At 46.6% G+C, this 14,497-nt stretch overlaps 1 protein-coding gene across 1 annotated transcript; it reads right to left on the bottom strand.

Annotated features, from left to right (window-relative positions):
• Positions 1 to 3,215: 3,215 nt before the first annotated feature.
• DFJ58DRAFT_659898 (general substrate transporter) lies at positions 3,216 to 5,726 on the bottom strand (the record flags this gene model as incomplete). Its single annotated transcript, XM_041382115.1, has 18 exons — positions 3,216 to 3,430; positions 3,484 to 3,553; positions 3,603 to 3,680; positions 3,730 to 3,907; positions 3,934 to 3,973; positions 4,022 to 4,118; positions 4,178 to 4,226; positions 4,279 to 4,326; positions 4,378 to 4,592; positions 4,657 to 4,699; positions 4,748 to 4,859; positions 4,908 to 4,962; positions 5,013 to 5,083; positions 5,136 to 5,277; positions 5,330 to 5,367; positions 5,416 to 5,475; positions 5,531 to 5,611; positions 5,663 to 5,726. 18 exons carry the CDS (start codon positions 5,724 to 5,726, stop codon positions 3,216 to 3,218), a joined length of 1,656 nt encoding a protein of 551 aa, XP_041244248.1.
• Positions 5,727 to 14,497: the final 8,771 nt, after the last annotated feature.

Raw genomic sequence — 14,497 nt, 5'->3', positions numbered from 1 at the left:
GGTCGACAGCTTCGGATGATCACAGACTTTAAACAAACTCACAGCTATAGCAATCATTATATTGAAACAGGAAGCTCGATAACTCACTCACCCCTGCAGGGGAGTACAGTTAATTAGATATGAATGGCAGGCAGCGGTGCAGAATACTCACCGAATCTATCACCGAATTTGACGGAAGGGATACTATATGCTATCGATCAGAGGAAAAAGATACAGTGTATGTGAATAGACATACGCTGAACGCCGATGCTGAGTATGAGAGACAGCTGATTAACACAACATCAATTGCTTAGCCATCCAACATACATAGCATGCAGTATACCAGCGTAGCGGACCTAGAATATGGTCAGGTCAGTATAACGTCTCGACCGCGTTTGTAACACAAGATACATGCGCTGAGATACAGAACAGTCATGGGTGACCAATGTTGTCTCTGCCGCGCATTAATTATATTTTCGCGTGTTTTCTGATGCGAGACTCTGCTCACCCAGACCAATTCGACCTGTAAATACGTTATTAGAGATATGGATGCTCCGGTAATGATACCAACCTACCTCTCGTCCAAACGTCAATACTGGAACACACCAGAAGTATACCAGTGATACTTGAATACTATCTTACTCACCCCAATCATACATCACCCCAAAAGAGAAGGCAGCTGCGAAACCGTGAGGTCAGATCGTCACATCGCCATGCATCATCCAACTGGTTCTCCACGAACCAACAACATAACTGGTCATTTGGGCCGAAAGCATGTACGACCACCAAACAGGATCATTTGAGACTAGGGTCATGCTGTTAGAAGATGGGTGCGAATCTGGTGACAGGTGGCGTCGTCTGTGCTAAATATCCCACCATTCAGCGTTTTTACCGCCGAAATAAATAGTAACCTGCTTTGAATAACCACATGCAGCAATTTCGTAAGAAAGAGGAAGTCGAACCACGCCGGGCCTGACAGGATCAAAGTCGATGCTAATGGTGAACTTCGAAGCGGTCACCCGCGGAACGAATGAACACCGAAAAAGATCGAAGTGATCTCAATATCTTGTTTCCGATGGCATTGTCAGATCTGCTTGCCAACAACGCCCATCGTCTCCATCTGAGCATCAGCTCTCCGAGGCTCCACCTTGCTCACCCGGGTCGGGGAGTATAACAGCTTGTCCAAGGTCACTTAACACGGTCACATTATATTGGCATGAAATGAAACGAAAAGTATGGGAGGTCCAAATGGAGCGAACGGATAACTCACCTGTCCCACCCGGGCTGCTAACAGCCCCTCAGAGCACACCTCTCCATACCTAATCATCTTACTCCTCGCCGCTCTCAGCACCTTTTGCCTTTTGCGCACCTCGTAGTTCTCCGAGCGCCTCGGACATCGGGCTATAATGTTACAAACATTCGCAAAGTATAGCTAGTCAGCGCTGTGTGGCTCTGATGAAAACCAATGTAAAACGTACAGCACCAAATCAATCATGCACATGATGAGTACAGATGCCTTATCAATTTGCATGACTAGATACATCCCGATCAATGTTTTACACGCACCTGTACAGTTACATGACCAAGCAGGAACTTGCTAGCAGGAGGCTATAAAAAAGGAAAAGGAAGAACAAAGGTTGTGGGAGCAGTGCAATATTAATGAAGCAGTGTAAACGCAACGCCTAGTACTACTACTACTTACTATGGCCAGTCAGTTCTGCCGGTTATAACCGGCAAAACCGGTAGTTGTTTTACCGGGGCAGCAAAACTGTCATGATGTAGACTATGCATATGATATTCCTAACGACGACATCAATGTTGCCTCGTCTCATCCCTCATCCTGACTATTGTAAATTTAATTAACCACCTCAACCTCATCTAGATTAGCTTGTGGGGTCGTTCCTTGTTCGACCCGATCCAACTCGCCAAATAAATTGCGAGTCTCGGATACCCTGGAGTTCTGCCAGGTTCTGCCACCCTTCCTTCGCGTGAGTTTTGGACAACACTGGCCCGGCCCCATGAAAGCAATCATTGGGGGTACACGTGATCGATTGATCCTTACAAAAGTAAAGCTCCCGTGAATCAAATTTGAAAAAAATCTGCCAGTGAGGCAGGCGGGACACCATGGTAGCTGCAGCTGCAGCACCGCGGACATATGGAGCGTCCGACGTTTAAACGTTAGGCTGCGAGATAGGACCTCCCATATAGTGGGAAGTATCCAACTCATGGAATCCATACCTATAAGTTGATCATCTCAAGCTCGGATCCCTCCAACTCAGAAGCGCATTGATGGGTGCCGGACAGAATCACTATCTCCTCTGATATTCGTCAATGAGCCTCGTGCACTAAATTTTGTCATCCATAATGAAAGTTTATCAACTAAAACGTGTCCCACTATCATTGCGGCGATAACCCCGCTGGTGATATTGATCGCCAAGAAGATGACAACTGAGAGAGATCAGCGCCTTCCAGGATCGCTGATACATGGCATGTAAGCGAATGATCATAGTGACTTGAATCATGTGTCAGTAAAGTCAATATCACTGACATGTTGTAGTAGCTCGCCACCTAGTGTTGCAATTACGATCGACAATTTCCTAAGGATGTTAGTAGTTCTTTCATCATTCTATGATATCTTGCTCACCCCACTCGTAAGGCACCGCAGCCAAGACCTGCTACTATCTCTCCATGAACTCAATAAATAGCTGGAAATACGAAATGAATTGATCAGCGTCCACCAACTGGGATCCCAGTACACTTGTGCCTTTCTCTTTCTATCCTGTGGCGTGCGTCGTTATGCGTTTCCTGGCGATGATGTTCCTCCTTATTCCTCCCAGATAGGCTACCACCATTCCAGCGCTTTAAGGCTGAAATGAGCACAATGGGAACGACATCTGTACCCCATTCCTGTTTTGATCGATTGAAGGAAACATAGGAAACGCACAACCCCATTTCTAGCCAATCTGCGTCACATCAATTTGCAGTGATAATCCGTGCGCAGTCTACGAGCGCCTGTACTTAGGTAGGGAGACGTCATGTCGTAGCCAGAGGTGGAGAAGGTGAATAAACCATCACGATCCCCAAGGTGCACAACATCGACAGAATGACCCGGAAACTTAATAAGAATAATGCACCGGTTTTCCCTGTCTGATCGCCTCAATAAGCCAACTCCGAACATACATACAGCATTTGAGTGCTCTTAGTACATACAATGATCATGAACTGCAATCGTGAATTTATCTGGCAAACGCAACGGCAAATTCTTCAGACCGAGATTCGAAATACGATCGCGAAGCAGAACTCGCGATCTCCACTGCTTCGAGATTGTCTTGAAGTCTAGGGTATGGCTGCATTGTGGCCAAAGTCATGGTAGTTTCACCAGTCTGCTCCATGATACCCCGACGGACTTTAAAGCCGTCAAACAAAGCAGCGGTTTCTTCAAGAGTACGAGCTGGAAAAAAAACAGTCCACGAGAGCTCGATGAGGCAAAGAGATAACAATCACCTCTCGTCTCGACGATATACACCATCACGAATAGGAGTTCCAAGACAAGCCATCCGCAGTAAAAGAGGTACTGTACAAAAAAGGTCGATCGATCGCATGAATGAGACCTGACGACTTACGTATTTCCATCCTATGGAGTCCAGAGCTACAGGATTGACGAGCGAGTTAAAAGCATTGGTCGAATAGATAGTAATATTCTGTAGCCGGCGTTAGGCAGCATCCAGAGACAGAACGAAAGCGACCGACCATAATGGCAAACCCTTTGGCACGAATATTATAAGGCAAAATCTCGAGCGTGTACAACACTAGTATCGCCGTATACGCAATGTCATAGAAAAAAAAGTATAAAAAAATGAGCGGCACGGTAGCTGCTCGAACTTGATCATTAGCTTGCACCAGCGTACATGCAAGGTGTTGAACATGCCTCTCGCAGCTACCACATTCCCAAACTGGCTAAAAAGAGCTGTCGTGACAGTCCACATAGAGAAGGCTGGACAGATGATAAGCCTTCAATTTAGCGTCACAGAACAGCACTGACCTATCAGCATGCCAATGTTTGAAATCAAGAAAATTTTCCTCCGCCCCAGTTTGTCCACCATCATCATGCCCACCAGCGCACTAGCTAAATTGAAAATCTGAACGCGTGAAATACGCATTAATTTTGAGTTCTGCTTCTGAGAAACCATGGATGAACCTGCAGGCCGCCGTTAATAGCTGCTTTCGTTTTAGTCTGGTTGATCCCGCTATTGAAACGTCTGTCAGGTTATGTACCATCCGACGTCCTTGAAAACATACACCCCATCCAAGACTGTGCTGATATAATACGACACCAGACCATTGCCGCTGAGGCGAACATCAATACCAGCCACGAAACTAGAACGAAACTGATCAAACCTCCATTGCGAGAATACTGCGATCCATATAACGGTAAACATGCGCTGTCTGTTTCCCGGAGTCGAGAAGCACCTCAAGTAGGATTTGCCAGAGACGAATTCTCGTTCAAGGTTCAAAGCATGTCGAATTTGAGCCATCTCGAAGGCTACTAGAGGGTTGCGTTCGTCCCCCCCATTTGCATGGCACTGAGCGAGGACACGTGCAGCTTGCGATTCCTGGAAAGAAACAGATGGGTATTCGATGCTTCACTTAATGAAAGGCATCGTCATGAATGCTCACCAAGCCTCTAGCCATTAGAAATCGAGGACTCTCTGGGATGAACCTGAAGGCGCTGGGTCACTTTGAGCAGGGCATGAGCTAACGGTCCTACCATATTAGCACCATTTGAATGACAGGAATGACCGCTTGAACGAATGAAGGGGCCCTCCATGACAACGGTGATGTCCCCGTCTCATCATAACTCCCCAGGCAGATCCAAGCCGCTGCCAGACATGTGTGAGATCAAATGTGTGACACTGAATCTCACATACAGATGATGCTGCCAGAATACCACATCGAATTGTACAGAGAGGTCATTTTTCCGCGCTGAAATGAGATTAGAGTCGATGAATGAGATACGAGGTGATTTGGCGCACATGCGTTGGATAGCTAAGTTCGCTGATGAGCAAGGGAGCAGCATTGATGGAAAAGGCCATCCCTAAACCGACTGAGACGTGGAGGATAAGTATATGAATGACTTTTTGGAATGTGCATCATACTAAGCACACGAGCGCCAATGAAGACTTGCATGGTCGTGGATGTGGCTTGCGTGAGAGCACCAACTAGCATGATGACTGCCCCGATGAACATAGTTGCTCGCCGTCCTAATAGATCAGATACATAAGGAGAAAATGGAGTTCCCTGAGAGCCAACATAAGCTTGGTGGTGATATGAACACAGTGCTACACCTTACGCTGAGGATGCCGATGTCATGTGCACAATTGATGAGTCCTGACGACCGTGAATAGAATTGGTACAGGAGAGCCAGGGGCTGCGTACCTAACTTCATGCCATGCGGATTATGGAAATACTCTTGCCATCCGGGTAAAATCTGCAGATCTAAGGTAACGCGAGTTAACCATCCACGACCATGATAACAATATTCGTGACCGACTATTTATCATCGAGGAATCAAAGCCATTAAGTGTTGATGATAAGAGCGGTAATATCAAACAGATGTTTAGCATCAGGATGCCTGGGCGGTCAGGCACATTATTAATTTGTATGCGCTTAACGAAGCTCGTACCACGATTCTTCCACCACGACTCCCGAAAAGTGAAGTCTGTGATCGTCCATTGCGGGACTGGCATTAAGGTGAACAAGTTGAGTTGGTGTGTAAGGGGACGTGAAGGTGATTAAATGACGGGTCGTGAGGCTTTTTATAAGGAACATGAGTGCGCGGACGCACTTGGCCTGGGCAATGTCGAAAAGATCAACCGTATTCCGGACCTTGCTGCGTGCAGTAGGTTATTTGATACATTTGGGGCAGGGGTAAGATCTTGAGACGTGGCGTCACGGTGGCAAATGCACCAATTAATCAGAGATGCGCTGGGAGATACGTCACAACACCTTGGTTTTCCTTATTTACCCCGGATTCGCTACTTCTGCCAACTACAAGTCTATCATGGTTACACAGCATCTTTGACGTACAGTGCGCAACTTGGCTTTTCGGAATGACCAGTATGCGCCGCCGCAGAAAGCCAGACCAATGAGATCCAATAAGACCATATTAGAATGTTGTTCACCGGTAAGTAATTTGGTGTTACTTGTTGCAACGTTGAACTTACCTGGCCTGAAAATTTTGATAAACCTGGAGGTTGATCCAGTTCAACTGGTTGAAGGTCTACTAGTACGCAGACTCGGACTGGACCAGAAATCGCAATATTCAATGTTGACAGCGAATGTCAGATCTCGCCGTCAGTCTCTCCCGCTGAACGGCAACAACGAGGGACAACGAGGCGGTCAAGATCACTACCCGATATATGTAGTAGTACCAGCTAGTCCTCCACAATGTTGCATGCAGGACGAGTTCAAAAAAAAATTGACTTCGCCACCTTTGCCGGGACCTTTACATCCAAATGAGGTCAAGTGACGGTGGGCAGTTCGAAGTCTGCGACTGTCTGCCATTCTGCCAGCCGGTTTGGCAACGGTTCTGCCTGCAGGGCAGATGCGGCAGAACTCCGCTCCAACGGCAGAATCCGGCAGAATGTCAAACTACAGGGATCAAACAGGGATCACAGCGAAAGATGGTCTAATAGCTTTCTTCACCAGCAACTGCATTTCCTTGATTACCTGTAGAGTAGAATCCTTTGAAACCACTCAATCACCCTCTCATCTATTATTGTTCCCCATGCTGCCCACGTTGGAGTCGGCGACCCGGGCAGAGTCCTTCGGGCTTTGTTATAGCATCGTTGCATAATGTCCTTCACCACTTCTTGCCTTGCTCGTGACATGCAGGCACACAGTCATGGATACACCTCTCCAATATTAATGTCGAACGCCTCTTCTCAGATATATGTAGCACTCGGTCTCTGCAGCACTGCAATAGACACGGTTCAAAAGCACTAGCAAAGATTTGAGCAAATTTTTATTACCATAGTCATCAGAAGGCCACGGCAAATGGCATCAACGTCATGCGCACATGCACACCGGCGCCCAGTCACGCATCAACATTGATGTAGCTGCTGGATGATGGAAATGAACCTCACGATGACCGTCGGATAGTGGCATGTGGGCATGCTGATGAGTCTTCTAATGGTGTTTCCTAGTGATATACTGTCGTACGCACGGCCCTGTAGCGCTTTGATAGGTTTGCCAAGTGGCAGAAGTGACGGTTCTGCCACTTCTGCCCGCACAATTGCGTGCAAATAGTTCTGCCCCCAGCACTAGGTATGAATCATTGATGAGCCTACAAGTAGGCTAAATATGTTCCGGGTGATAGCAATTGAGCCGTTGAATTGTACTAATACGCAACGAACAGAAAATATAAACAGCGGGGTGAGGAAAACCAACGATGATAAGTAGTCGCAGTACAGAAACAAGAGGCGAAATCCCCGCATTGAAACCAAAAGTTCGAAGATAACGATAACTTGACTCTATTTCGCCTATTTAACAAAGTCTCTTCAAACCTACTTCAGAACACCAATCAATAACTTAAATAGGCACCACGACCTCGAACAAAAAGAAGGAAATCCCCTGTTCTTTACTGAACTTAAATCACGTCGAGAATTTCTCATGCTAGATACTGCTGCTAGTTGATACATGTACGCGCTCCTGGAAAGTGATTGAAGTCATACCAGTTGCTGCATCGGAGTCGGCCACAAGTTTAGCGTGATATTCACGAATGCTAAGGATTAGGCGAGGCCCCAGCACAAACGACCGGACGAGTATGAGATTTTGAAGAAAACCATTGTACATCACAATCCGCAGGGACCATGGGTTTTATGGAAACCATGAACCATGGTCGCATGCAGAGGTCAGTAACAGACCGACATGCCATCCAGATCACCAGAGACATAGAAACGAGGCTGGAGCAAGACACAGCAACAAAACTAGCACATGTAGAACTTCAACGGCAAAAGATGATCACGTTCGCATTATGAACTCACCTGGCAAAGTTAAACCAAGTGACTTTGCATCAACACCGTGGAACAATCCCCGGTAGTCCCTCCTACCGATAGTCGTTGCAGTTCCCGGAAGCGTTTCACGGAAATCCAGATGGTAAGACACATTGCGAGGACCTCCCATAGAGTGGTAAACCCCCAATAAATGGAACAACAGAGAGTTGTGTTGTCTCCGAAGTGAAAAGTGGGCTGATGTGCCAGAGAGAACAAACATATCTGGTATTCGTTAATGAGCGTGATATATCAAGCCTTTCATCCATAATGATAACTCACCTGATCCCAATTCCCTCATTAACATGACGGTGGCCAAACTGTCAGCGATAGTGACACCTAGGAAGATGACGAAGAGAACCATTAGCATCTTTCTGCGCTGATACATGGCGTGTAACCGAATGACCATGATGACTTGCTTAATGTGTCAGTCGAGTCAAAATCACTTAAGTATTGCTAGCCCACCATGCTCAACCAATTCTGTATAACAAATAAAATACGGCCTAGCAAATCCGGTCAGTGATTGACCCCTGGGGACTACATACTGCACTCTAGGTTCTCGGGGCGGACGCAAGCAGGTGGAGCTGCTGGGAAGGCAGGATACCTGTAAACAAATCCAATCATGTCAGATGATGATACTTCGATCATGGGTGCATTTTCCGAATGATATGATTTCATTTGATTCACTTACAGTATTCGTATATTCGTATACGGCTACGACAGCGGTGATTCGTCAGAATTACCCCCGGTAATGACAGCTGCCAGCGCATCGTTAATTCATCCCCCACCTTGCCTGCATTTCCCATCCACGGACCATTGCATCACGAGCTGAGGCAACGACAATCATCCTATCTTCGTTTTCCCATTCTCATTCCTCTTCCGTAAGATCCCTATGGCTACCTCAGATGTTACAATCGATGAAGATATGGGCATAGATAACTGTGTGAAGAACGCATCTTTTTGGATCATGCAGATGATGGAGGCGCATGTGGCTGTAGCTTGATGATGCGAGGCGTACTGAATGAGTTTTGAGGAAGCTGAAGTCGGCTAATGCCTGAGGAGGAGCTCGCCTTTCAGTTTTTTTCGATGAGGCGGAAATACAAATAGAAACTCACACGAATTCCTTTAGGACCGTGAAGCGCTATTGGGGATACATGTACCCTATTGCACTAGGAAGGCTGCTTGACAATGGCCGCATTAGGGCCTTGATTGAGGGTTTCGAATTGAGAAAGTGCGTGCGTGAGTGCTCCAGGTCGTGGTGGGACACTGGGGGATTTGAGGGTGTTGAAGGGAACGTTCCACGATCATTGAAAGGCGCTGTATTGGGAGTTTTCATAAGAACACGTACGCATGGGAGGGCGACTATCACTAAGAAGATTTCAGGCAGGCAGAAGTGATAAAACATTTCAAACAAAATGACAGACGCTCTGAGCACGACAGTCGACCCTTGGTGAGAAGAAAACGTTGACGATTTGCGATGGAGCGTGACTAGCATGAACAGGTTGGTGGGTGCTATAGGCAGACTTTGAGAGGTTGTAAAGGACTGGGCAGATGGTGTGGGTGTGGGTCGGGACTGAAAAATACAAGTCGAAAATGTGATTGTAGGATGCGTGGACGCTCACGTTTTTCGACATTTATGGATAACCCGGAGTTGTGGCCTGCACCGATGCGCACTTAGTTTGGAGAAGTGAAAATCTAGAACTCTTAGATTTCCCCTTCTCCCAACTAAGGAGTCAACTGGGAAGGAAACTTGTAAGGAGATGTACGCGCAGTGGATCACATGGCTGAAGAGAAAAAACTGAGTCATTTTGCTCTTGTTTCTCATCCTCAAGGACATACCTCTGGTTGTATCGACTAGACTCGTGACCAGTCTAACATAGCGTAGTACTTGATAGACAGTCACCGGCACCTTGCAAGTGATTTGAGCCTGGAGGTTGCTGATCAGGTTACTAGTACAGAGTCCAGACACGTGATCGTCCGTTTGCGCTTAGGTTGCTCGTCTGCATGCCCAACTACAGTACCATAGTGCCACTTCGTAAACCAGCATTCCACCCCTTCATGGATATGTATTGCCACCAGCACGACATTGCATTGATATTCGTACCTGGGCCTCAGCATCCCAGTACTATGCTCCAACTTAAAGTAAGTACTTAGGTCCCATGGCATCCCGCTCTTTCAAAGTCGAACAGAAGCCACTCAGTGATGAAGTCGTACGGCCGCTGGACTACTTGGCCACAGCAAATCTATATCTACGGTGAGCATCCCGTCCTTTTTCAATTATTTTTCGATGAGCAAACCCATAAAGAACTGGCTCTGTACAATCTGTCAGTCAACTTGCAAGGGCTCTAACGCTATAAGACTTCTCAACCTCCAGCAACCTCTCCAAAGAAAGTAAACATCATCGCCACTGCATGACCATTTTCGCTTCTGCCGCCACAAAAGCCCTTATCCCACCATCAATGGTCGAGCATCCCATCGCTTCACGTGTCGTGTCATCAACCATAATGCACAGATGTGAAAGCAGAAACATGACTCACTGCTACATTACTAGAGTGGCCCGGGCCAGCAAGTAAAGTATCTCTACCACGCCGGTGAGTTACAGGGTTAAATACAAACTACTCATGCTTATACAAATTGAGTCACCGCAGCCTGTGCAGTCGATATCACGCAAGCACATCATAAGACAGGGCTCGTTGGTAGGGTCAGTGTCAGGGTCAGTGGCAGATATTGATGCTGTCAAAGCAGCAATGACGGCGAGTACAAAGGGGAAACGCATTGTTCGTGAGGAAATGATACTGATACGGGCTCAGATAAATCTGAAGGGAAGGTAAGAAGACGCCTTGCGTTTACGTGCTGAACACTGTTCTTTATAGCGATGTGGCAGAACTAAGCAATTCCATCTGATTGCCACCTAATATCTATATCGTGAAGCAAGGTCTATTGGCAATTTGATGTGGAGCCTTCCGAAGCAAGGTCAACGCCAAGCATATTGCCACCTAATAAGATCTACCTTGTCAAGTAACGCCTACTGGCAATTTGGCGTGGAAGTTGGAGTCATGTATGATTGGGGTGAGCATCATAATATCAAAGGACTGCTGATATCTTACAAGTATTTTCAGCACTTACATTCGGACAAGAGGTATGTTGATTCTATGACGGAGCAGCCATCTCGCTAAGAATGGTTTTATAGGTCGAATTGGTCTGGGTGAGTAGAGTCTCATATCCGAGGAACACACACTTCATTCCAGAGGCAACGCTGGTCCCCAATGACAGTTCTGTATGCAGCTTGTCTGTCACGGTTGTCATGTTGTGCTGACGCGAAAGTATCCTAGGTGCACTACCTTGGAATCTTGAATGTTGTGTATGTCCGGAAGGCTAAGTAATCGGTGTTGTGCTAATTGTCTATCTCTCATAATCAGCCTGAACATGCCGAGTATGTCTCCTTAGTACATTCACCATCGTTACTTCCTCTGACCAATGGCATACAGCTAGTGTTCCTACCATCTCGTTGACAGATACAGCGAGTCTTCCGCACAGATGCCTGCTCTTCCCCTCTAATTAAGCGTGGTGCCATGTAGGAGTGCGTGCGGTTCTTTGCTAACTTCTTGGTTCACTAATGACTGTCACACTATACTGCCACAGATGTGAGTCTGTTTGGTGTGTGCTACTCGAGGCTGATCACTGACTGGATTCCTCAGGCCGGATTATGTTCGTCGTATGGAATTGGATAAATTTCGTGGTATATGCAATGCTGTGGGGTAAGCTTTGCACTTGCGAAAACCCGGTGATATTGACTTGACTCAAACATCTTGCAAGCCATCATCACCACTCGGTTGCATGCCATGTATCAACGATCCAAAAAGATCCTGATATTTCTCATTGTCACCTTCCTGGCTGTCAACATTTTCGATGGAGTGGTAATCATAATGACAACGACACGTGATTCAGAAGGTATGCTTAATCGTGGACGAAAAACGTGCATGGGGCTCATTGCTGAGCGCTGAATACCAGAGGAAGTCATTTTCTCCGGCACCTATCAGTGCTCGATTGGCATTCCGGAAGATGTCGCACTTCTGGATTTTATACCTTGGATACTGTCCACTGTGTCTCGCAGTCTTGATTGCAGTGAAACACTTCCGTGAACTGCGACGACATTCGGTAGGAGGGATTATGGGGAGCTGTTTTACGGTGTTGATCAAAACTCACATGCTTTACTTTGCGAGGTGAGCTCATATTATGAGTCAGACGTGGTAGCTTTGTTGCTGTTTCTTACTTCAGCATGATTCTTGATTTTTCTCTACCACTCTCAACGGTATCTCGATCTTTCACTTACCTCTGCATGCGAGTGTGGTTCATCATTCTTATGGGATCAATCTTCCCTAGGAACTCAGACTTGTTATGGCTTGCTCCAGACTTTGGAGGTCATCCAGACGTTTGTGCTGGGACCACGCCTGATCGTTGGGGTTCGAGAATATCATGCCAAGCTCGTAGCCGACTATGACGCAGCAACTGGCATGACCTCAATTACTTTCCAAGAGCACGTGCATATATCGACTGACAATGGTGTATAGCGCGGGAGATGCTCGCTGGAGCTAACGGTTGTCTAGTGCTCTGCAGGGAGCAGCAGGAGAATTCGTTTTATTCATTCCCACTTTCGTCTTGGTATTGACTTAAGTTTGTGGTGTTGCGAAGTGGACCCTTGTAAAGGACATATAGGTCTGGGCAATTTTTTTCGTGGTAGTATTTATCCAAGTGAGTAACTATAGGCCCTTGTTTAAATCAATATACTTGGTTAGATATCCCTACTGCCCACCTACACTTACACCAACCACTGGTCCCTTTCTCTGTGTGATGACATCATCCCTATGATTGCTTGGGAGTCAAGCTGCGCAACACTGCTGCAGATCCTCGGCAATCTGTCCTCGATTCATCTTCTCGATGTCCCACCCTCGTCTTCTCACCTGACTCGCGCCAACTAGCTTACAGAAGATTCATGCAAGATGCTTACAAGATGCGCGAGGCACATCCGTGCATGCATAGCTTGATGATGCGAGACATACTGAATGAGTTTTGACGAGGTTAATGCTTGTGAAGGAGCTTGCCTTTTACTTTTTTGAGGAAATACCAACACGAACTTATACAAATTCTTTTAGGATTGTTAGTGAAGCGCTATTGGGGTATACCTGTACCCTATTAAACATCATGATAAGAAAGCTGTGAGCAAGCTTCCTGCGTCCTTTCTTTAGCTGAGACCCAGTCTGGGGAGTCAGAGGAATTTGAAAGAATCCAAGGTACTAACCTCTGAGCACCGCACACCAAACACAAAACGGCTTGTCGGCATGGTTCCAAACGGTGACACCAACGCACCCAGGAACGGACATGCAGACACCAGCACCAGCGAAAGTGCAGGAGTGGAGCATCTGCTGCTTGATGTCAGGTTGTCACCAGCAGAAAATTGTCTAGGGCTATATCTCTTTCGAATATATTTTGCAACATCGAATAAGTTACAAGTAAGTACCACGACAAAACTTGGCATAAACAAAAACAAAAACCGTTCTCTACAGACTACCTGCCGATCGTAAGTCATATCGAGCATCTCCCACGTTACACACTGCTGCTAGTTGACACATGAACGCGCTCCTGGAAAGAAATTGAAGTCATAGCGGTCGCTGTATCAGAGTCGGCCGGAAGCTTGATGTGATATTCTCGAATGCTACGGATGAGGAGTGGTCCCAGCACAAATACCTGCACAGGTCGGAAGATTTGAACGAAACCAGTATAAATCTGATTTTCCAGGGAATTTCCATCCTATAGAGATGATGAACCATGACTGCATGTAGTGGTCGGCGACAGATCAGCATACCGTCCAGAGCATTGGAGAATAATGACCAATTTCAAGGAAGGAAACTATGACAAAGCTTGCACGTACAGAACTTCAGCAGAAAAACAAGAGAACCACATTCACATTATGAGCTCACCTCGCAAAGTAACTAACGTGAGTTTGCATTAACACCGTGAAACAGTCCCCGATGATACTTCTTGCCGAGCGTCGTCGCAGTTCACGGAAGTGCTTTACAGCAATCCAGGCTGCGAGACACAATGCAAGGACCTCCCACACAGTGGCAAGTACCCAAGTCATGGAAGCCAAAAATAGGGAATCTCCCGCATAGCTAATCATGCACTGATAGGTGCCGGAGAGAACGAGTTCCTCTGGTATTTGTCAATGAGCCTGATGCACTTGAACATTTCATACATGGTGAAAGCTTACCCCCTGAAATCTTCATTGTGATTATTGCGGACATCAATGCGATGACGATTCTGATGACCAAAAAGACGACAACGAGAAATATCAGCACCTTTCTGGATCGCTGATACATGGCATGTAACCGAGCGATGATGATGACTTGCATGATGTTTCAGTCAAGTCAACATCACGGAGGTGTATAGCTCACCGCCCAGTACTAAAT

Source organism: Suillus subalutaceus (assembly GCF_016647625.1).
Source record: "Suillus subalutaceus strain FC151 chromosome Unknown DFJ58scaffold_48, whole genome shotgun sequence".
Classification (NCBI taxonomy): Eukaryota; Fungi; Basidiomycota; class Agaricomycetes; order Boletales; family Suillaceae; genus Suillus; species Suillus subalutaceus.
This window is presented reverse-complemented; position numbering and strand designations above follow the sequence as displayed.